Source organism: Carassius gibelio, chromosome B23 (assembly GCF_023724105.1).
Source record: "Carassius gibelio isolate Cgi1373 ecotype wild population from Czech Republic chromosome B23, carGib1.2-hapl.c, whole genome shotgun sequence".
Lineage (NCBI taxonomy): Eukaryota > Metazoa > Chordata > Actinopteri > Cypriniformes > Cyprinidae > Carassius > Carassius gibelio.
In genome coordinates this window covers 23139028-23163370 of record NC_068418.1, presented here as the reverse complement: position 1 = coordinate 23163370, position 24343 = coordinate 23139028, and the positions used below count along the sequence as shown (strand labels likewise).

The 24343-nt window shown below is 34.8% G+C and overlaps 2 protein-coding genes across 6 annotated transcripts in view; one reads left to right on the top strand and one right to left on the bottom strand.

Moving 5' to 3' along the window:
* Nucleotides 1-1853: 1853 nt before the first annotated feature.
* LOC128011564 (chemokine XC receptor 1) lies at nucleotides 1854-4452 on the bottom strand. Its single transcript, XM_052594113.1, has 2 exons — nucleotides 4290-4452; nucleotides 1854-4161 (listed from the first exon to the last, which is right to left on the bottom strand). Exon 2 carries the CDS (start codon nucleotides 4067-4069, stop codon nucleotides 3092-3094), a length of 978 nt encoding a protein of 325 aa, XP_052450073.1. The 5' UTR covers nucleotides 4070-4161; nucleotides 4290-4452; the 3' UTR covers nucleotides 1854-3091.
* A 4612-nt stretch (nucleotides 4453-9064) lies between these two features.
* LOC128012113 (FYVE and coiled-coil domain-containing protein 1) overlaps nucleotides 9065-24343 on the top strand; it is a 31410-nt gene continuing 16131 nt past the window's right edge. For 2 of the 5 annotated variants that reach the window (XM_052595110.1, XM_052595106.1), the window contains exons 1-7: nucleotides 9258-9406; nucleotides 11057-11166; nucleotides 11525-11631; nucleotides 12764-12889; nucleotides 20723-20829; nucleotides 23859-24002; nucleotides 24185-24278. In XM_052595110.1, the coding sequence (XP_052451070.1) occupies nucleotides 11106-11166; nucleotides 11525-11631; nucleotides 12764-12889; nucleotides 20723-20829; nucleotides 23859-24002; nucleotides 24185-24278 (639 nt within the window). In that variant the 5' untranslated portion in view covers nucleotides 9258-9406; nucleotides 11057-11105. Of the gene's footprint in view, nucleotides 9209-9257; nucleotides 9407-11056; nucleotides 11167-11524; nucleotides 11632-12763; nucleotides 12890-20722; nucleotides 20830-23858; nucleotides 24003-24184; nucleotides 24279-24343 lie in introns of those variants that run through there. The other 3 variants (XM_052595108.1, XM_052595109.1, XM_052595107.1) reach the window with 3 other exon arrangements.

Here is a 24343-nt window from a genome sequence, read left to right as displayed (position 1 = left end):
TGGAGGGTTTTTATAGCATAAATGGACTGTTTAAGGTCATGCCAGAGCATCTCAATCAGATTTAAGTCCGGACTTTGATTTGGTCACTCCAAACCTTAATATAGTTTTTCTTGAGCCATTCAGAGGTGGAGTAGCTGCTGTGTTTGGGCTCATTATCCTGCTGCAGAACCCAAGTGCGCTTGAGCTTGAGGTCACAAACTAATGGCAGGATATTCTAACTATTAGAGCAGAATTCATAGTTCCATTAATTATGGCAAGTCGTCCAGATCCTGAAGCTGCAAAGCAGCCCAAGACCATCACACTACCATCACCATGTTTGACTTCTGGCATGATCTTCTGTTTATGAAATCCTGTGTTGGTTTTACATCAGATGTTAACGGGACACACACCTTCCAAAAAGTTCAACTTATGTCTCAATTTTGTCTTGGACCTCTCCCATGGATGCTGTTTTGGCCCATTCTCTTTCTTATTGTTGAATCATGAACACTGAACTTAATTGAGGCGAGTGAGGCCTGCAGTTCTTTAGATGTGGGTTCTTTCATACCTCCTGGATGAGTAATCCTTGCACTCTTAGAGTAATTTTGGTTGGCCAGCCTCACCTGGGAAGGTTCACCACAGTTCCAAGTTTTCTCTGTTTGTAGATAATGGCTTTGACCGTGGTTCACTGGAGCCCCAAAGCCTTAGAAATGACTTTATAACCCTTTCCAGACTGATACATGTCAACTATATTTCTAATTAGATGGTGGCATGATGTGTTGCTCTTTAAGCATGCTTCACTTTATCAGACAGGTTTTATTTAAGTGATTTCTTGATTTAACAGGTCAGTAATCATGCCTGTGTGTGGCTAGTGAAAATTAACTCAGCTTTCTAAAATAATGTGGTTAATCACAGTCCTTACATGATTTAACCAGAGGGGGCAATTAATTTTACATGTAGGGCCAGGTAGATTTGGACAGCTTTTATTCCTTAATAAATTAAATCATCATATAAAAACTCAATTTTGTATTTACTTACATTATTTTTGTGTAATATTAAATTAGGTTTGATGATCCAAATCTTTTAAGTGTGACAAATATGCAAAAAATAAAAACTGCGCTATACCAGAGAAAAATCACCTGCTTCCTCATGAGCAAAAGACCCAAAGACTGTCAAATGTGTCTGTTCTTCTCTGCAGTAATGATGAATAAGCATTTGTTAGTGGGGTTCATTACGTACTTTCAGTTATACTTTTATATGCAAAACTGAGAACTTAAGGACAAAAAAAGAAGAACACTTTTTTTGCAAATGTCAGAAATAATGACAAGAAACAGAAGGAAACCTTTAACAATTTTTTTTCCATTTTAGATAAGTCATCACAAAGTTAAACATTGTTCATTCAGATTTATAGACAGTATGGTTTATTTTACATTTTACACTTGTGTTTCCCACTAATTCCTTTGCTGGAAAACAGAAAGAGCATCTTCAGTAACTTGAGGCAGAATTTCTGAGGATATAAACCTGATTGGATGTAAAACTTGCATAGCTTTTGTGCCTAATATGTGATTCTGTGGATGCGAATTCATTTCTGACTGTTGATTTACCCTGCTGTAAGTTGAGAAGGGTAATTATTCCACTGATAAATACACTCTAAAAAGAGGTTCTTTACACTTAGTAACAGTTCTATTTAGAACCATATTGTCCTGAAGAGCCATGATTTTGTGTGCGTTAGACTGTAGGGTTCTTTTCCATGCCTTTTGGCTTTTTAAATCTGTAACTGTCAAAAATTATTTCAAAACCACCTCATTATTGATTTTCTGGAGCTCAACCATCCAGCTAGAGCTAGACAGACTACAAATGTCAACTTGTAACTGGTATCAAATATCAGTCATGTCTCTTTTTATTTTGTTAAACAGAAAATGTACAGTAAGTGTGATCAACTCCATTCAGTCAGTGATACTTCTCTCTTCTTCTCCACTAAGTGAGTAAATGACAGATATTAATACTCAATTTTATGTTAGCTATTTCTTGGGTTTCTGTATGCCCAGTGACACAAAACATCAAAGTTATCCAATGATTACACACAAAGACATATTTTTCAGATGATGTCACTCCACACAACCTCATCATCTGCAGAAAGAAACTGGCACTCAATTACACTAAAATACATGACAGACTTAAATATTCTTCATAGCACCATTTCTATACAACACTCTCAAAGCATGGTTCTTTATGGAACGGAACCTTATAAAAATTTATTATTTAACACCCAAAAAAGGTTCTGCTATTTTTACAAACTGAAGAACCATATCTGGTATCATAAACAACCATTTTGATGTAAAACAAATGTTAATAGTCATTTTTAACCACAAAACTGACCACACTCTTAAAAATCTAAATTTTTTTTTTTTTTTGCAGCAATGTCATTGAAGAACCATTTTTGGTTCTCCAAAGAACCGTTAATAAGTGAACAATTCCTTCCTAGTTTGAAGAATATTTGTATAATCTATATTTTTATCATTCGAAAGAATCTTTTCTTTAATGAAAAGATTCAATGGATACTAAAGGTTGTTCACTACTACAGATGCCAATAAACCTTTATTTTTAAGAGTGCGTAATAGCAGATGGTTTATAACTGGACTCATACTTCATGCTCATGCAGTTTATCTACTCTGCATTATCCATTTAACAAACCGTACAGGCAGTGACATAAACATGAAAGTCATACAGTAGTACATGCAAGAAGATAAATCGATTTAATTTAGTTTAGTGTAGAAATTGTTTCTTCATTAATGACTACACATTTGTTGGTTCTTCCATTACTTACTTTAAGCTATTTTTACATAGAAAAAAATGAGAACTTTAACCACAAAAATAAGAAAACTGATTATAATTTACAACTGAATGCTTGATAAAGCAGGGAATTCTCCTGCAAAATGGCACTTTATTTGAATTTTAATCAAGCAGATCAGGTTGTAATAATCAATTCCAACATATTAACAATAATAATAATAAAAAAATTACAACAGCATCTCTATGTACATCATTCAAACAGTATTTTAACACTCCAAATAAGTTGGTTCGCTGCAATTGGTAAAAGTACTTGAGTTTTCTCTCAGTAAATTGAACCCTGCGACTGCATTTTTCCCTCTGTGGCTTGGAGTTTTTTTTTTTTTTGAATGAGCTTCTGCAGAATCATTTTTAGATGATTCCTGAATTTTACGCCAACAAAAACATAAAACACAGGGTTCAAGCAACAGTGGGAGAAGGCTATCATTCGGCAAGCATAATATGCGTAGTCAAGTCTTTTGCTTACTTCACAGTCTGTCAATGGAGGGATGGCCAAAGATCTTAGGAACACGACTATGTTATATGGAGCCCAACCGATAAAAAACACCATTGCGATGGAGAATATTAGTCTAACAGTCTTGTGTTTCTTCTTAGTCCGTGATTTTGAGATCGTCCGAAGCATTCTGCCATAGCAGTAACCCATGATTACAAATCCAATGAAGAAAAAAACATTTTGAAAATAAGCAATGCTGGTTTTCCATTCAATGCTGCCATATTCACAGTATAGGCTGCCAGATTCTATCATGACTTCACTTTGAAGTGAACCGAGCAGTGCAACCGTTAAACTCAGGATCCAAACGATATAAGGAGATAAAGAAAGGCCTCTGGATCTCTCCCAGTCGGACAGAGGATGAACCACTGCCATGTAACGCTGAACGGTCATTAGAGTCAAGAACAACACGCTGCTGTAAAAGCCCAAATAGAAGAAGAACTTCACAGCTTTACAGCCAGCATCTCCAAATGTCCAACCCCGGACATAGTACGAGGCCCAGAATGGAAGTCCAATAGTGAACAGCAGATCTGACACGGCTAAATTGAGGATGAAGAAATTGGTCAGGGGTTTGATGCTCTCATAGAGTGCAAGGATTATCAAAACGAGGATGTTACCAATGCAGCTCAATACAACCACTGCTGTGAAAAAAATTGGAATAATAATGGATCCAATTTTTACCATCTGCTCTTTGCGACACAGTTGGTCATCATATTCTGTGACATAGTCATATGTTGTATTCTCATCAGTCATGTTGTTCTGCAGTTGGAAACTACCAGATCAGAGTCGGTTCTTTGTTCCCTTTCAACATTTTCTGTTAAGAATATGCTCCAGAACAAATCTGCCTTTTTATTTAGACAAAAAAAGAAAAATGTTAGTTAATCAGTAATTAATTATCAGTTATTAATCAATGTATCTACATTTATTACTGTGTGAATATACTAAATTAGTTGACTAAATATTTAGTTCTTACCTGCTTCTTTCAGGGATGGTTTACAAGACAATAAACTGTCTCATCTCTAACTAAATGGGATCAAACCCGTCTGATATGAAATATATAAAACCCCCACAAATTTTTTAAGTTCTTTCTTCTTGTCTAGTTAACAGCTGATCAGAGAAGTGGAAGATACGTTTATATTGTACAAATTTATACTGACAGAAGATTCAGTTCCTCTTTCTTTTATAAGACCGCTACAGTCAGTCGGATTCTGAGTATGGGTCACCATACTTGGCTGTATGGCACTTTCACACTTCACTACTGTACACTGTAGGCAGGGCTTGACATTAACTTTTTTGATTTTCCAAATTCTCTTTGTTCTAGTCATAGCATAACGGTGAAAATCAATAGTAGATTTTAAGTCCAACAGTTTAACTCCAGTATGGGGCATAAACGAACACATTAAATATAACGTAAGCAATTCAAAACAGGTAAGTCATTTGGAATAAAGGTGAATTGAACTGATGCATCAGTCATACAGCACTCCGGACTGTGCACTTCATGACAAACTCGACGCACCGCTACAGAAACATGAGTGGGATGCATTCTAACATAACTGTGGCATTAAACTCAGTTAGCGAGGGCTCGTTTAAAATATTGCACATACTGTATATAGGCCATTCAGATTACTTGTTAAAGTGCAATGAAATACCTTATATCTGCAGACGATGTACGTCTGTTTGTGGACTTCATCGGCTACACGCGCTAATCCTCATTCGGCGCGCATGTCTGAAATGCGGTGCTGAAATGAAATAGCTGGGCAGTTCGATAGCTGAATTATAATAGGTTGCCTCATAACCTGCGGGTCGGGTAAGGAAATTTTACTTTATTTGCGGTGCGGGCAAATTATTTTCATAAAAGCAGGATCCGCGGGTTGGAAAAAACCCTGACCCTCGCATCACTAGTGTGCAGGTAATAGGCTACTCATGGGAGTCGTTGTGTCACACTACAATATGGCTTATTTCAGATGCCTTTTAAAAACACTACAATTATTCAACCAGCCAAAGTGGCTAGTTGGAGTCACTGTGTTACCCGCCACGAGCAAAATCCACCCGCATTTGCATTTATAATAGCCTATTATAAATGAGATGCTGCATCTCTAGATTCAAAAATCTATAAAAATAAAAGTTATAGATTGCACAGACTACTTTCACCTCATATTGAGAGTACACCTTGCCACAATGTCAGCTGCATCGTTTCAGGACAGTCTGATGTGAAATTACAAAATAAGAGCCTCTCAAATCTCATAAACAAGCTTCTGCATAAAATATATAGAAATATATAAAAATAAAAGTTAAAGATTGCACAGACCACTTTCACCTCAGATTGAGAGTACACCTTGCCACAATGTCAGCTGCATCGTTTCAGGACAGTCTGATGTGTAATTACAAAATAAGAGCCTCACAAATCTCATAAATGGGATGCTGCATCTCTATTTTCAAAAATCTATAAAAATCTAAGTTATAGATTGCACAGGCCACTTTCACCTCAGATTGAGAGTACACCTTGCCACAATGTCAGCTGCATCGTTTCAGGACGGTCTGATGTTGAATTACAAAATAAGAGCCTCACAAATCTCATAAATGGGATGCTGCATCTCTACTTTCAAAAATCTATAAGAACAAACGTTATAGATTGCACAGACCACTTTCACCTCAGATTGAGAGTACACCTTGCCACAATGTCAGCTGCATCGTATCAGGACTGTCTGATGTGTAATTACAAAATAAGAGCCCCCCAAATATCATAAATCAGATGCTGCATCTCTACATTCAAAAATCTATAAAAATAAAAGTTACAGATTGCACAGACCACTTTCACCTCAGATTGAGAGTACACCTTGCCACAATGTCAGCTGCATCGTTTCAGAACAGTCTGATGTGTAATTACAAAATAAGAGCCTCCCAAATCTCAAAAATAAGCTGCTGCATCTCTACTTTCAAAAATGTATATTATGTGATATTTGGGAGGTTGTTATTTTGTAATTCCACATCAGACCGTCCTGAAACGATGCATCTGACATTGTGGCAAGGTGTACGCTCAATCTGAGGTGAAAGTGGCCTGTGCAATCTATAACTTTTTTTTAATATACATTTTTGAAAGTAAAGATGCAGCAGTTTTTTTTTGATGTGGGAGGCTCTTATTTTGTAATTACACATCAGACTGTCCTGAAACGATGCAGCTGACATTGTGGCAAGGTGTACTCTCAATCTGAGGTGAAAGTGGCCTGTGCAATCTATAACTTAGATTTTTAAAGATTTTTGAAAATAGATGCAGCATCCCATTTATGAGATTTGGGAGGCTCTTATTTTGTAATCTCACATCAGACCGTCCTGAAACGATGCATCTGACATTGTGGCAAGGTGTACTCTCAATCTGAGGTGAAAGTGGCCTGTGCAATCTATAACTTAGATTTTTAAAGATTTTTGAAAATAGATGCAGCATCCCATTTATGAGATTTGGGAGGCTCTTATTTTGTAATCTCACATCAGACCGTCCTGAAACGATGCATCTGACATTGTGGCAAGGTGTACTCTCAATCTGAGGTGAAAGTGGCCTGTGCAATCTATAACTTTTTTAAATATAAAATTTTGAAAGTAGAGATGAAGCAGCTTGTTTATGAGATTTGGGAGGCTCTTATTTTGTAATTCCACATCAGAATGTACTGAAACGATGCAGCTGACATTGTGGCAAGGTGTACTCTCAATTTGAGGTGAAAGTGGCCTGTGCAATCTATAACTTTAATTTTTATAGATTTTTGAAAGTAGATGCAGCAGCATGCAGCTGACACTGTACTTTCTGTCTGTGCATTCTAGAACTTTTATTTGTATAGCTTTTCGAATGTAGAGATGCAGCAAGCATATATTATTGTTCTTATTTTGTAATACTATTAGTATTAGAGTATTAGAGGGTTTTTATTTTGGTATTCAGCATCAGACAGTAACGGACTGTGTGTTGGGGGAAAAAGTAGCGTTCGCTGGAAGAGCACTTCATTCAGATCAGTTCTCTGACGGTATTACCGTAATACGCAGTTTATACGCGACCCTGGAAATAACGTGGCGGCTAGATTGACCGTGATTTTCTACTTGGCGGCTGGCTTGACCGCAGTCGCATTTGGCGGGTTGGTGTTCTTGTCAAACCCTGACTGTAGGTATGATTTTAACATTGGTGGGGCATAACAGCAGACAATGGCGTCGTCAATATTGTTTAACATTTATGACCGTCTTTTTAGCACAATTTCAAGTCATCCATTCCTATTGTAGCCAATTTAAGTAATGGTATTAATAACTATGGTAGCCAGCATTCTCCAAATTAATAAAGATCTTTTTATGTTAGCCTCAGAGTACTGGGTGTTTTAATGAGGCTTTACATCATTTTATTTTAATATAAAAAATGAATTGGACCAATGATATTTCTGTTGCTGTAGTAACGAATGCAAACTTCACCTCATCTGATTGACAGATAAATCACTCATTCTTTTTCCAGTGTTTTTTTTTTTCAGCTAACAGTTTGCTTTGTACATTCAGTTTAACAACATTCAATTAACTGAATTGTCCACATGTTTTAAAGGGGTGGTTGACAGATTTTTTTAAGTAGTATATAATGTTGCTGTTTGAGTATAAACAATAGCTAGGCCATATGTTTCCATCCAAAGATTTGAATTAAACATATGCGCAAAACTGGAATATCGCATAGAACATTTTGCGAATAAAGTGCTGTTTTTGCGAAATAGCGTAAGCTGCCTGCCTTAAACTCATATTCTCTAATGCAGATGGACTAATATGATGACGTCTTTCATACTTTTCTGGACCTTAACAGTGTAATTTACTTGGCAGTTTATGGGACAGTTACAAGCCACCCGGTTTATATCTTAAAATATCTTAAATTGCGTTTTGTAGACTAACTAAGCTTGGAACAACATAGGGGTAAGTTAATGACTAAATGACAAAATTTTCATTTTGGGGTGGAGTATACCTTTAACTTACCATCTGTTAAACCCTGAACTGTTGGTTAACATACCAGCTGTTAACCCAAACATTGCTTACTTGAGGTATGTTGTTTCCAAAATCACATCCAGGAGTAAGTTCATTCAACCCAGAGTAAGAGGCTTACAAAACATTCTCAACAATGTTTTCTCAACAATCATTCTAAATTCTGTGATATTGGACAATTTTATACTATTTAGGGCATTTAGGGTAGATATTATGCACAAGGGCACGAAGGGTAAGAAAAAGTATGCCATATACTTCGTTCTTCTTTTTCTGTTCGAAGGCCATTTGCATTTTGGTTCATATCTCCAATCTGTATCAATAATCTGCCACGCTCACTGAACTCTGGTCAGCAGGTCACGCATGATGGCGCTGAAGTAAGATAATCCCGAAACAGAACATACTCTGGAGCAGGTTATGTTCAGAGAGAAAGTTGCTATGGTTATTTAGTAACCTCGGTTTTTGCAACTGAAAGCTGATTTTATCTGCTTACAGGGGCGGACTTGGGCCGAAAAGTGGTCATGGACTTTTTGGCACAGAGTTGCCCTCCAAACCCAGTCTGCAACACAACTGTACCACACCATAATAGACAGACATTATTTTTGCATTATAATGCAGGGGGCAGGGTTTCATGCAAGATTCGATGGGTGATTTAGATTTTTCTTGGCACAGCTAATAGAAGACTTACAATTGTCAGGTATCTCACGTGACATCTACGTCATCAAGCTCAGTTTGAGTCTGCGCAGTACGCTCGACCCCCAGGAAGTGCGTGCTTCTAATTGACTTCACTTGTCTCCGTTGAATCCAGTGGGGTCGCTGTGTCCATTTATTTTACTGTCTATGGATATACCCGAACGATGAACTAATCGATTGTCTTTTCGGCTCAGACTGCATTGACTGACACAGGTGAATTACTACTAGCGAACAGAACCTATAGATTATTGCGCATGCGCGACTGAACGAATCACCCCCCGAGACGACTCGTTCTTCCCGAGTCACATTAAAGATTTGTTCAAAATGAACGAATCGTTCAAGAACGACACATCACATTACTGTGACGATGTAAACTAAAAGAGGACCTTTCGGATCCTTACGAAAGCTAAAGTATGTTCGCTTCTTATTTTTCACTTTCAAGACATTTATCACACTTCCCCACTGTTATACATACATGCTAACTTCAGTCTAAAACCGCGTTTATCTGGACATGTCATCCTGTGCGTGACGGGCTGTTGAGCCCTTTGAATTCTTGACTGAACTTTTATACAGTTGTTCGTTATTATTATTATATATATATATATATTATTTAAATCTAGTTTCTATGGCAACAAAAGGCTGTTCCAAAAACTCGTTCTCTTTCATTTGAATTAAAAACTCAAAGGAATAATATGTGAGAGAACGCCGACTCTCTTTGTTTACATTTAAAAACAGCTGTTTCTAGTGTTGTTGTGTAACGTTAATCGAACAGTACAGTAAATATGCATGTTATTGTTTCTCTCAGAGGTCTTTCTGTACCACTCTGATGGTTTAGATGCCATATATGTGATCTTTTTGAATCTTGATATTTATAATTAAGTTAGTTAGTCATAAATTCTCAGAAACAAACAGTAGACGCAGTGAATGTAATTTCACTATTTAAAAAGAACTAGTGTAGTTAATACATTTATATCTATCTATCTATCTAGCTCTCTAAGTAGGCTATATATAGAATCAGCACGGTCAACACAATTTAAAGTTTTAGTATTTTTGTTCCTCAGAATCGTTACTAAACCACTGTATAGACCAACTATTAAAATAGATTAGAGAAATAGGTTTGCCCTACCATATTTAAAATTATCTTTAGCTTGCAATTGATACATTTTTAGTAATTCCTTGTAGTTCCTGTATTTCTTTTTTTATCACCAGATGCCAGATACCCGGTATCTGCTTAACAAGATTCTTATTAGTTTACCACAGACTTTCAAGACATCTGATAGATGACGTCCCTTTGTATTTAAGCATTCACTCCAGTTTTTGTCCTGTCACCATTGCTGTTACTAACTGATGTTGCACATTGCTTAATTGTAATGAGAAAGTAGACACTTTGGCCTTAACTATAGTTATTTGTATGCTAAATTGTTGGTTATCATAAGAGGGAAATACTGAGATCCTTATTTGTGGCCTTGTGAATTGAACCAATGAGCCTGATTATAGCCGAAAACCAATTTAACCAGCGATATTATTTATCTGTACAATTTTAAAAATAGGTAATTCATGCATGGAAACGCTAAACTTGACTTTAAAACATTATAAATGTACAATCAGACTTAAGTATAAGCACTAATAATGATGCTTGATTTAAAGGAATATTTCACTCAATTGGGTGCCCTCAGAATCCAAACAGCTGATAAAAACATCACAATAATCCACATGATTCAAGTCCATCAGTAAACATCTTGTGAAGTAAAAAGCTGTGTGTTTGTAAGAAACAAATCCATCGTTAAGCCGTTTTCAACTTCAAAACATTGCTTCCGGATGAAATGCAAGTCCTCTATCCATAACATTGCTTCATCTAGTGAAAAGAATAGATCATGCACAGTTTACAAGCAAAAACAGTTCTAAACAAATATGTCAGTGGATTCTAATGTGAGAGGACAAAAGGCGATGCCACTTAAAATCACCAATGTGACCGATGTATCGTGCTTCTTCTCTATAAATAAATATAAATGTGCATGTCAAATGTGAGTTATCTGTTGTCACTGTGATTCTTTTACTCAGCAGACTACAGATGACCTCGTGACCCCGTTGGCTGGAAGCTAGTCACACCATGGCCGCTGGTGCTGCAGTCGGGGAGGGTCAGATCCAACGGATTATCAGAGATCTGCATGGTACGGATGTGCATTGGCCTTAATGAGAGAGGCAAAGCTATTGTTTAGAGAGTAAAATGAGAAACGGTGGACCTTGGTGGAGCACCAGCAATTGTAATTCTAAGGGTGCTGGTTTTCAACATGGGGGAAAGAGAAGTGCATAACGAGAGAGACCTGCGTGTCAGAGTTCAACCCTAATGCGTGCCGTTTCAGTTCCTGAGGTGGATGAAAAGCACTTCTTAAACCCTTGAAAAATTACTATAAAGTTTTGTTTTGTTGCCTGTGATCATTGTTAATTACAGTATATCCCTCTGAAATTGTTTTAAAATGTGATTTAGGTATTTTTGATGTGCTTCATTCTCATGATCTTTCTTTATAGATGCTGTATCAGAACTGACAAAGGAGTATAAGGAGAACGGCGAGCCCATTACAGATGACAGCTCCAGTCTGCACAAGTTCTCCTACAAACTGGAGTACCTGCTTCAGGTCAGAGACGCATAGACACAGAAAACAGGTGTAAAGTAGACAGAAATGTGTGTGATTACATTGCATATGTTGTGTAAATTCTTGTGCATCCTGACCAACAAAACAGTACTGCATACTCACCTGACAATCGAATGTTTTGCTAAAATAAGGATTTTAAACTTACACTGATATGTGTGGGTTTAAACTAAAAACAAAAAGTGTAAAAAATAAAATAAAATAAAGTTCAGGTCATATGACAGTGTCTTACGTTGCACTTTCACAAATGAAGGCCTTAAAAGGGCCCTGAATCAGAGCAGGAAGTCATGGCCTTAAATGTTGCACACTTTGGAAAAAGAAATCTTCTTTAGTATTTTTTTTTTTTTTTATAGAAATATACAAACATCCTTAAATTCAGATATATTTACTGGTGCAAATGTAAAATGTCTTGGAAAGATTGAACAAGAATATCGTTCAGTGGGTTATGTTTCCCCTTTGATTTTGTTTTGAACCCACTGACGATAATCCAAATTGAATTCAGGGATCCGCCAAATACTGGCCATTTTCCCATCTTTGGTCTTATCAGCATAACAGTGTCATTTAAATACAGAGGTGCTTGACCGTGTCGCTGATACCTTCACATTATCATAGACACAAAGGCACAGCTGTGTTTTGAGCTTCGGTCAGGAAGAGGTCATTAGCAAGACATCTGAGCTTCCTGATTTGATCTTTTAGAAGTGTCATCCTTTTTACCTCACAATGTATATAACTTTTTCATTTAACATTTTATAAATTTGCAATCCCACATTTTCTTGTTTTAATCAGGAACTCACTTTTTTTTTTGTAGTTTTGCTGAAAACAAGACTTCTTATTTGTTATTTTGCTTCTCACAGAAATGCATCTTGATTAAATCATCTATAGATATTTCTACTGGAAAACAAGACAAAAAAAGGAAGGACATATTTTTTTGCAGTAATGAAGAATTTCACTGAGATTAGGCAACAAAAGTGCTTTATTTATATTTCTGGTGCTTTAATTTTTGTGTATGATGTGCCAGACGTATTTAGTCACAGAATGGGAAACCTTGCTTTGAGTCTGTTTTTAAGATGTTTCACAGTCGTTTTTCTGAAAGTTATGTTATTATTATGTTGCTCAGTTTGACCAGAAAGAGAAAACAACATTTCTGGGATCCAGAAAAGACTACTGGGATTACTTCAGTGACTGTCTGGCCAAAATCAAAGGAGCAAACGATGGAATCCGTTTTGTTAAATCAATTCCAGAGGTAAACATTTTCACTTATCTTCACTTCACACTTCGAACACCAACATCTGAGCAGCTTTTTTCTGAGTGACATACTAAATATTGCATCTAAAACTACATTGCTGTTTTTAACCTACTCCTATTTTTATTTTTATTATAACAAAATAATTTATTAATAATAACAATAGTGTAGGTGTATAATATATAATACAGAAATGTGATATAATAATGTAATGATGATATAAAAATATTTATTAAACTTAATTCATAAAAAGTAAATACCAGTTTATAATATAATATAATATAATATAATATAATATAATATAATATAATATAATATAATATAATATAATATAATTGTAATAATATTAAAACTCCATATACATCGGGAAGAAGGAGGCGGGAACCAGCGGACAATCAAAACATTTTAATAATCAAAAATAAACAAAACAGCGCGTCAGCCCCTCACGGCAACTGACGCGCACAAATAAAAGCCAAAACATAAAATATGTCCCAGGCCTGGTCCTCTCTCGTCCGGTGGGGCGCAGGTGTAGCTCATCTCCAATCACTACTACTGTCCTCACTCCTCGTTCCCACGCCTCTCGGCCCCGCCCCACTCGCCACAATAATATAATACAATAATAGTGCTAATAAAAACTGTTTTTTAAAGCATCTTTAAAAGTAGCTTCTCAAAGCACTTTACATAATAAATCTACATTGTTAGCAATAAAAACATTGCAAACTAATGCAACTACATAAACGTAATAAAAATACATAGATATGTGTCATTCACATTCACGTATAAATATGAACAATAATAACTTACTAATACTAATACTATTTTGTTATTCATATATACTAATAATTAGTGATGCATGATTATGACAAAAGTAGTAATTGCGATTATTCATTTTCACAATTTAAAATGAATCATTTGTTTACCATTGTTTGAAGCAACAACCTACCATATTATTAGATGAAAATAAACAAGCTGAAAACACTCTAAATGAAATAGTTGTGTTGCTTTTCTAGTATTAAGCCTCAAATGTCAACTTTACATTGCATTGGTTTAAAATAATGATGGTAATATGTTATTCTAAAACTAAAATTAACACAATGGAAAACCCCTTGAGATAACCTGTAGAAAGAAAAAAAAGCAAATCTTAAGCACACAGAATAACATAAGTGGACTTTGAAAGATTAATTACCACTTTAAACGATTATGTAACTGTGGCATCCGTAATTGTAATAACAATAGAAATTAAATTAATTGTGCAGTCCTACTAAAAATACCGTTTATGTTTATTGTTCTTTTTATTGCATAGGCATTAAAAAGTGGTAAATGTCCACGTTAACTACTCTTTTTTTTGGTTGTTTAAACAAATGTTCCAATCAGAATTGTACAGTTCCGTTTTTCTCACTAAAACACAAGAAATTTTTGTGATGCTATTGATTAGGTTGTTCCTTGTTTTGCCCACATGAAACACGGATCTAAATGCCAAGTTCTTTTTAAAAGAACCACTTCCACGCTTGATATTGTCCAGAGCTAAATTCATATTTGTATTATCTTGATGCTGAGCTGAATGCTATAGTGGTGACCAGCTTGTCTTGTATTCTCTTCTCTTGTAGATACCTAACTTTGACCAAGTTACTGGTAAAAGTCTATGCGTAGGCAAATGTATAAAAAAACACTGCATGTTCTTCACTTGTGTAAATTAGATAACTATTTCTTTTTATTAAAGTTATAGAAGAGATTTAGTCAAAAGGAATAAGATTTTCTCTGTTTTGTTGTTTGATTAACATGATTGGCATACTGCAGGAATATTAGACTGCAGTCACTTTAAGAGCTACCCGGATCCAATATTCTGTTACACGTGATTTCTTCCTCAACTGTTTGCTTTAACTTAAGATCTAATTTACTTACTGCATTTACAAGAATACTTTCAAAGATGGGCATTTTTTTACAAATACAAATCTGTTTATTCAACCATTCATGGCCATTAAATTGGCAAAAGAAACTCCCAAAAATAACATTCAATACTTCCCATGTTCAAGTCTCTGACAGCGCACGGATACAGCGAAATGAGTTTCACTGCTGATTACATTATAGTGGTTTAAAATTACTTTCTTTTAAACAGAAATGCTTAAAAACACTTGCAAATGAAATGTTTTTGTGACCACTTAGCACAGAAACGTTACGTGAGTGTGTAACTGTGATCTCTAACTGAAAATCTCAGCTTTTCATGTCTACCTATATATTACCCAGCCCTAATATCCATCAATTTAAAAGCAAAAAATAAATAAAAATATAGCTGCAAGCAGCGATGGCGGGCTCAAGCCACCAATGCCATCACCACCCCGGTGGCATCAGGTAAACTGTGCCCAGCGGGCACATGCATTCACAATATCCCTCAGGCAGTGAGGTTTTAAAGGATAGAGGGGAGCGTAGAGGGGAGCGTGCATTTGCAGTGGCTGGGCCACGAGTCTGGAATACCCTGCCTTTAGAGATCAGACTGGCCCCTTCCTTGTCTATTTTTAAATCTTTGCTAAAAACTTTTTTATTTTCCTTAGTGTACTGACTACTGTGTTATGCTACATTTTGAAATGGGTGGTTTTAAATTTTTTGTCTGGTCTATTTTTATGTATGTGTAATATTCTTGCTCTTATGTTAAAGCACTTTGGTCAGCCAGGAGGCTGTTGTAAATGCGCTATACAAATAAATTGAACTTGAACTTGAACTTAAACTTGATATGGCAGTTAAAGGGTTAATCCGAATCATCTAGACTTTAAAATCACATTCACAGAACAATATATATATATATATATATATATATATATATATATATATATATATATATATATATATATATATATATATATATAACTTTAGTAACACTTTACAATAAGATTTCATTTATAAACATTATGTTAACATGAACAATATTTATATAGCATTCATTCATGTCAGTTAATATTCCAAACTTAAACATTAAAACATTGTTTTATTGTGATTTTTTTCCAAGCACATTTTACCAATTCCAAACCATATCAATCTTAATAACTACCATTATTTTTTATTTAATCATTTATGAGTGCTATACAATAGTCCAGGAAAGCTGGAAGAGAAAAACAGGTCAAGAAGAACTGACAAAAGAATTGCAAAAGAATTAGGAATTAATGTGAAGATTAAATTTTAGTCAATTCTGCAAGACAGACTTTCAGGAAAGGAGGTGGAATAAAAATGAGCTCCTAAATCTTAATCCCGGATTCTGGAAGATATATTCCTCAAACCATCAAACAAGAGGAGGTGGTGCTGGTCCTTCACGAGTCAGTCTAATCTGTTCATAAAGCCTATATATAAAGTCTTAATATATAGTATTTCACAATACTTCATGGTATTCTAATTAAATATTTTTTTGGAATCTTAGATCTCTCAGAACCTGACACATTGTAATTCTGAGACTCCAGGAAAGTGGCAGTTCTGTAAAATGTTGGCGCTGGAGACTAAATGCTCACTGATAGTTTCACACCTAATTCACTTAAAACACACACACACAGTGACAGAGGGACAGAGTGACATCAGATGTATGTTTTTTAATTTTCTGTCATCCATATAATGTTGTATAGTCATGAAACTATGCATATTTCCTCAGAATGACTTGTCTTCTATGTGTACATTTTTTTGAAGTGTTTAGAAGCTGCACTTTTTTTTACTGGTTCCTTTTTTACTATTATTTCAAAAAATCACCACGACAAAACCATTCAAGCTATCCAAAATTCATTCACACCTGTTCTGTAAGATTAATTCTTTAAACAGTGGTAAAAGAGGATGTGGTGCTGAACCTTCAAGAGTCACTTAAAACGTATCTGTCCATAAAGCCTATTAAGAATTATTCTTAATATACAGTTCACAATACTTCAGCTTGTTATTCTAATTAAGTGAGGGTCATTTTATCAGTAAAATTCCTAAAATACATATTATTTTATTTGAAAGATTTCTATAAATTATTTAAATCATACTCGTTTCTCCAATAATTATTTAAAAGTAATCCTATAGCTCCCTCTGGTGGCCATTATAGGTACTAAGAATTGCAAGCTTGATTTATAAGTTATGATAGTTTTAATTTTATGCTGGCTCTTAAAAATGATAAAGCTATGAAACTTACTGTGCTTCCTTCAAATGAGGACTTCTACTTATATAAAAAATTATGAAGAGTTAGAATGAAAAATTTTAAAGATATAGTAAAATAACTATTGTATTTTTTATGTTACTTTAATAAATCTCTATGGCAACACCATTTAAGCTATCCTAAACCCATTCACAATTTAACATCTCAGTATATTGGCATCATGTTGAAAAAGGAGTATGGAGTAGTATGAGGAGGAGTATGAATTCATTTACAGGCTGATTTTATCATAAATCCACAATAAAATTTCTGAGTTCTGTATCAATCTGTGTTGTTGTTTGTTTATTTTTATCTTTTATTTTTCATAGGAAGATAACTGACCCTTTACTCTCCTTTTTAATAAATGTGCTTATAAACCAAGGACAAGCTATTTATAGCTGTATTTATAAACTGCTTACTACTGACTATTAATATTGGGACAAGGCTTTATAAAGCATGAACTGACTATTTACTAATGAGTGCAGTTATTATAAAGTGTTATCAATGCATTTGCTAATGTTAACAAATTAGACATTATTTTACAGTGTTATCAAATCCTTAAATGACTCATAAGCATTTGTGAAAGTTCTGCTTGCATTACAGCTTAGTATCTGTGAGCTGAACAGATTTACTGTTACATCTATGAGATTATGTAAATTCAAATAAATATAATGTCACAGGATGTCATAGGTCAGTATCAAATGAGTTTGAAATTATTATTTGCAGCACAAATAAGTTTTTTTTAGGATTTTTAAAAATCCCTAAAACTGTCAGAAAAAGGTTAAGGCCTAAGCTATTTCTATGTGAGTGGCTAAATTTATTTTTGTTTTTATAATTGTAATATACAAACTATGAAATTATACAAAATGTATAAAAAGGTAAATAAATAAATACGCACACATTAAAAAAGCAGCCAAGTCGAATGAGTTTCCTTTTTTATATAGATTAAAATTGAAGACAGAAGCAAGTGGTAAATGTGGTCACTTTAATATTCAAATCCAGTAGATCCAGTTTATGTTCACGTGGCTGTTTTCGTTTATATTCGCCAAGCTATTATGTATTTTGAAATAATCTTGTCCGTGATGTGTTCGTTCGTACGACGAAAGACAGAATCCTGCAGCTCGAGAGATATATGTTATTCTGCCAGTCGCGCTTTCAAATAGTCTTGCACACTTAAACGGGTCACAAACACCTGCATTTAGCTCTTGTAGTGTTACAATGGGTTTATTGTGTGCATTTGTGGTAATATTTTATTCAAAAAAGCTCTTAAACAAGAATAAATTCGTTTGTTTTGAGCTCGACACTGTACGCGCTGATCGGAGCGGTGATTTCAGATAGGCAGCTGCAAATATTTAATTTTCACACAAACAGTTCAAAAACATCTTAATTTAGCTCTTGGTGTGTTCTAATTTGTGAATTGTGTGATATCGCTGCAATACTTTATTCTTAATAGCTATGAAACAAGAATAAACTCGTTTTTTCTGAGCTCGTCATTCCACACGCTCCTGCTCAGAGCGGTGATTAATCTCTCCTGTTTCTCACGTATCACTGACCACACATCAATTATTAATGAGCCCTGACCCGGTAATAATCATATATGTTGGTTTAGCTTGTAGGTGTAAATTAAATCTAAGTATTTATTTGTATTTTAACCGATTTAAAAGAGAAACTAAAACTCCGTTAATTGCACCTGTAGGGGCGCAATTTCTCTCAGACAATGGACGTCTAAGCACATACACTCAAACAGAGGGACAGAAGTGAGATGAGATGTCTGACAGTTTTTTAATTTTCTGTTACCCATACAGTGTTGTAAAGTCGTGAAACTATCCATATTTACTCAGAATGACTTTTTGTCTGTATGAAAAAAGGTTTTGAAGTGTTTGGAATTTAAAAATGCAGGAAAATTAATAATTCCAGTTTTAATGTCATTTAAAAAAAATCACAGAGACAAAACCGTTCAAGCTATCCAAAATCTATTGGCAATTTAAGTTGTTTAAAATGTTTTGGCATCATGTAGACAAAATTTGGTGTGTATAGTGTTACTCTCCTCTGAGCAGTATGCATTAATTCACAGCTAAATGTAAAAAAAAAATCCACATTCAAATCAAAATAGCTGACTTCCTGTTGATCGTAGCTGATGACTGTGAATTAGAAAGTTGTCCGTCTTGATGAGAACAATTTTTGTACCGAGTTTGGTTTCTGTAGCTAAAACTAACCCCCCCACTTTTGACAAAAGGTGGCGCTATAGAGTGCCTCTTCCACGCCCTCTTATGAACTTTTGCCAGTGTCTAGTTATCATAAATACTGATATGTGTTCTGAGTTTGATGAAATTCTAAGCATGTTATATGCCTCAAAATCACCTGAGAAGTATTCCAGTTCAACATGTTGCCACGGCAACAATATTTTTAGATATCAATATCCCCCCAGCAGATTTATATAGGCTGTGTTTTAACATTATTCTGATGAAGTTTGAAGCAAATTGAGTAACAATAAGATGCTGAATTCAAAGCATTTTGAAAATGACACACTTCCTGCTGCCAGTTGGTGGCGCTATAACTTTGACTCCTAATAGTCACATATATGCGATCGACATCATACAAAGAATAATCTGATGAAGTTTGATTAAAATCAGGAAATGTATGTGGATGGTATTAGACACTTCCTGTTTCTCATTTCTCGCCATAATTTCAACACCTCGCCACGAGCAAACCGTTCGAGATATCAAAAATCCCCTGGCAATTTTTCATCCCCAATGTCTTGAGATCATGTTGACCGAATTTGGTGGCAATCTGCAAAAAAACCTATGACAAGTATTTCAAATTCCAGAGCATGCGCTTTTTACATAACTCTAAATAGCTGACTTCCTGTTGGGCGGAGCCTATGACATGCAATACGAAAGTTGTTCGGCACGATGAGATCTATATGTGTACTGAGTTTCATATGCATATGTGTGAGTATGTGTGAGCTATACATCAACATTTCTGACTGTGATCCAGGGGGCGCCGTAGAGCCCTTGTGCCACGCCCGGGTCCCAGCCTCTGCAGGCTCCTAAAGGCCACAGATTCCAAAGTGTGCGCAAATTTTCATGAGTTTTTGAGTATGTTAAGGACCCCAAAAGCCCCCACAACTTTGACGAAAAATATGAATACTAAACCCTAAATAACCAACTTCCTGTTGGGCGGAGCCTATGACATGCAGTACGAAAGTTGTTTGGTTTGATGAGATCTACATGTGTACCGAGTTTCGTGTGTCTACGTGCAAGTATGTATGATATATGGCCCTCAGTATTCCAGGGGGCGCTGTAGAGCCCCTGTGCCACGCCCGTATATCTGTCTCTGCCCAGCCCTAATGGCCGCAGGTTCCGAGGTGTGTGCCAATTTTCAAGAGTTTTCGAGCATGTTAAGGACCCCAAAAGCCCCCGTAACGTTGGAAAAAAATAATAATAATAATAAAAAATAATCCTAAGGAAAACAATAGGGCTCTCGCCCTCCAGGCTTGAGCCCTAAATACTGTCAATTGAAAAGCATTAATTACGTAAAAAGTCCACCCAAAACGTCCTAGCAACCACTTGTCGAAAATGTAAAACAAACAAAATAAAAAAGATCTGTTGTCATTCATATTTTTTAAAAGGGTCAGATATGTTTTGGGCCACTGTAGATTCTGGAGTGATGTTCTTTTTCTCTCTTAGCTGAAGACATCTCTGGGTAAAGGCCGAGCATTTCTCCGTTACTCGCTTGTGCATCAGCGGCTGGCAGACACACTCCAGCAGTGCCTCATGAACCACAGGGTCACCAGGTAACACTTCACGGTCCCCTCATCTGTCATGTTGCTCATCTTTTTCCATAAACATTGAATTTACTATTCAGACCCTTAGTCAATCCTTTGATTTTGGAGTTCCAAATATTACACTCAAATGTTGTCCTTTTGATATTATTAAAGTTTATTAAGTTTTTGTTTCAAAATAAAGAGAATGAAAAACTGTGTATCTGTGCAATATTTCCTAATGTAGGTTTATAAAAAATCATATATAACATGGATTAATACAATATTTGACTAAAGTTTGGAAATGTTTCTGAATAAGAAGTATCTTATGCTCACCAAGGCTGCATTCATATACAGAATACAGAAAAAAACAGTTATATTGTGAAATAGAATTACAATTTAAGTTTTCTTTTGCATTGAAATGTAATTTGTTCATGTGATGCAAAGTGGATTTATTTATTTATTGAGATACAAAAAAATTTAATTTAAAAAAGCAAGAGAAGGATTGCTTTTGTTGTTAAATGACAATCTTTTGTCAGAAGAGGAGTTTTTAATATTGTATGATGTAAATAAGTCTAAAAACCTAGATTTACCATGTAAGCAATACTTGCCTTTTAACCTTGATTACATGGAGGAAGACGAATGCTTAAATGAATTTCATGTCAGAAAATGTGACCTACCAATTCTGGTAGATGTTCTCGGGATTCCCAATGAGATCGTTTGTTATCAGACAATCATAAACTGATGCAAATTACAGTGTCATATGCCATGAAACATAACATTTATTTACCTAACCTCTCACGTTGTAGCGACTCCGGCAAATCAGCTGTTCTCCCGTAGTACACCGTTAAAGTAGAACGTCACAATGTAGCAGTTAAATTCGCACATGCGCAGTATAACGCAGGACTGGTGTTGCCGTTCCACAAGAGGCTGTTGCTTAAAGTCCCTATTATCAGTGATGAAAACGGTTGTTTTACTATGATATACTACCATTCAAATGTTTGGGGTATGTTTGTGTGTGTGTGTTTTAATATAAATTAGCAAAGTAGTTTGAAAAACTGGAGTAATGATGCTGAAAATTCAGCATTGCGAAAAGTTGACATCCCTACTATGCTTCACTGATTTTTTCAGTACTTTTATTTTTCTTCCTCTTTCTCTGTATAAGTGGACGGTTTCATGGCATCTGTTTGTACATAGTTCTATTGAACTTTGACTTGTGATTTATTTCTGAAAGTGAAATTAATCTGAATAAAAATGTTGATCACACAAAAAAAATTCTGCATTGCATCACATAAATAAATTACATGTTAAAATATATAAAAAAAACAAAGCATTTCACATTACTGCTGTTTTTACAGCAGTTTTGATCCAATAATCGCAACCTTGGTGAGCAAAGGAGACTTTCAAATTGTAGACAAGTACTGTATACATAATGGGCATTAGGATTATAAATACAATAATTATAGTTCTAATGATACTGATAAACTTGTATGGTGTATGACAAATATGTATATATATATATATATATATATATATATATATATATATATATATATATATATATATATATATATATATATATATATATATATATATATATATATATATATATATATTATAGATTTACACATTTGTATTAAATACTTTATATGGACATTTGAAATAATAAATGTCATAATAATCAACTATTACTGCACTTTTAGAAGTAGCGTCTTAAAGTACTTTACATAGTAAAAACAGTCTTAACAATACAAACATTACAAATGAATGAAAATTATAAAGCATGCAATTAAAACGTGTATGTACTTGTATATGTTATAGTATATGTTGCAGTGTGTGATTTGTATTTTTAATCATGGCAGTAAATTATATATGTTACTTTATTTAATAATTTAAAATGGTAATTTAAAACTTGATATTCTGTAAGGAAGGTAAATCATTTAATCAAATGACCTTAACCTTTTGTAATTCAACATTTGTATTCTAAAGTTTATCAAACACACACACTGTTTTATGCAGCGATTATGGAGAAATGGCACCTGTCCCATCATAGCTGACGCATGTTGGTGTTCACCATCTAAACCAAAAAAGGCGAAAACTTGAACATAACCTATCATTTCCTCATGTTCTAGTTAGCAATACAGCTTAATTCATTAGAAACAATACTAAGAATGGAGTTTTACTTCTTTAAATGGCTTCCCTGTTTTAAGAGAACACTATTTCAGGTTAGTGGGTTTGTGCTATTTGAATACCAGCTTAATGTGAGCTTCCTTATTTTTAATAATAATTTATTAATTCTTAGACAGTGTAGTGCTTGTGATGAATACATGGCATGATAACCCATGGCGAGATTGAATTAATATGGCCAGTACAATGTAATTTGATATCTGGTAAATTTGCACTTAATCTGTAGATATTGTGGTCTTCTTTCAGATGCATGCCTCATTAGGGATGTGAGATTAAAGTTAACCTGCAATAAAGCATCCCAGTTCATATTCTTCTACTATGCACTTACTGTATGTACTATCCTGGTTATGCTGGAGTAGTTAAAGCAAACTAAGTTAACCAACAACTGTCATAAACTTTTGTGCAACCGGTTGTTGTAAGTTACATTAGCCAAAACTACTTGCATTAATGAATACACATTTTAAAATGCTTTTTGAAATAGTTTGGGATTCTGCGAGGCTTTAAAAGGTTTGGTTTTGGTTTTCAGGTAAATGTAACTTTATTTAATTATTTTAGACATTTGTACTGGGAAAACAAGAACCTTTTTTGTGATCAGAAAGTATAATAATATAATAAACATTATTTCCATATTCTAGAATTATTCAAGGTTTACTTTATTTGTATTTATTATTTTTTTTAGATTAATGGAGATGTGTTGGAATTTTCATTTTCAAACTTTGAAGCATTGCTAATACAAGACATTTACACTTAGAGAACACATTGATGTGTTTAATTGGTCTTAAAAAGTCTTGAGGTTTAGAGCGCCATCATTTTTCTGTCTCATTGGAGAGTTATGAGATTATGTTTTCCAATGTTCTACTGGTGTTCCTCTGTAGTGACTGGTATAATTCCCGGAGTCCATTTCTCAAACCCAATCTCAGTGTGGACATCATTAATTACCTCTATGAGCTGAATGATGTTCAGTTTGATGTGGCATCCAGGGGTCATGACCTTGACTCAGAATGGCCCACCTTTGCCAGGTAAGAGCATGCTGTCATTTTGTAAAGTAGATTAATACAAACACATTGGCACAAAAATAATGCTCCTAATTTATAGTCCATTTGTCATGATTGGTAATAGTTTGTTTGTGAATGCATTTCAATCAGCAGACTGATGTCCAGTTAAGTTGATTTAAAATTAATAAAAAACAAATGTCACACAGGAGGACATTGGGAATGACTAGCTCCCCCAGTCACACTTGGAAACCACTGAGTCGTAGTTCCAGCATCAACAGTCTAGCCAGCACGTACTCACAGGTACCAGCACATCTTAAGAAGTTTCAATATTATATCCAGTAGATGGCAGTGTTTGTCTCAAATCT

Coding starts and splice junctions, on each gene's coding strand:
- LOC128011564 (XM_052594113.1), bottom strand. CDS start 4,069: ATGACTGATGAGAATACAACATATGACTATGTCACAGAATATGATGAC.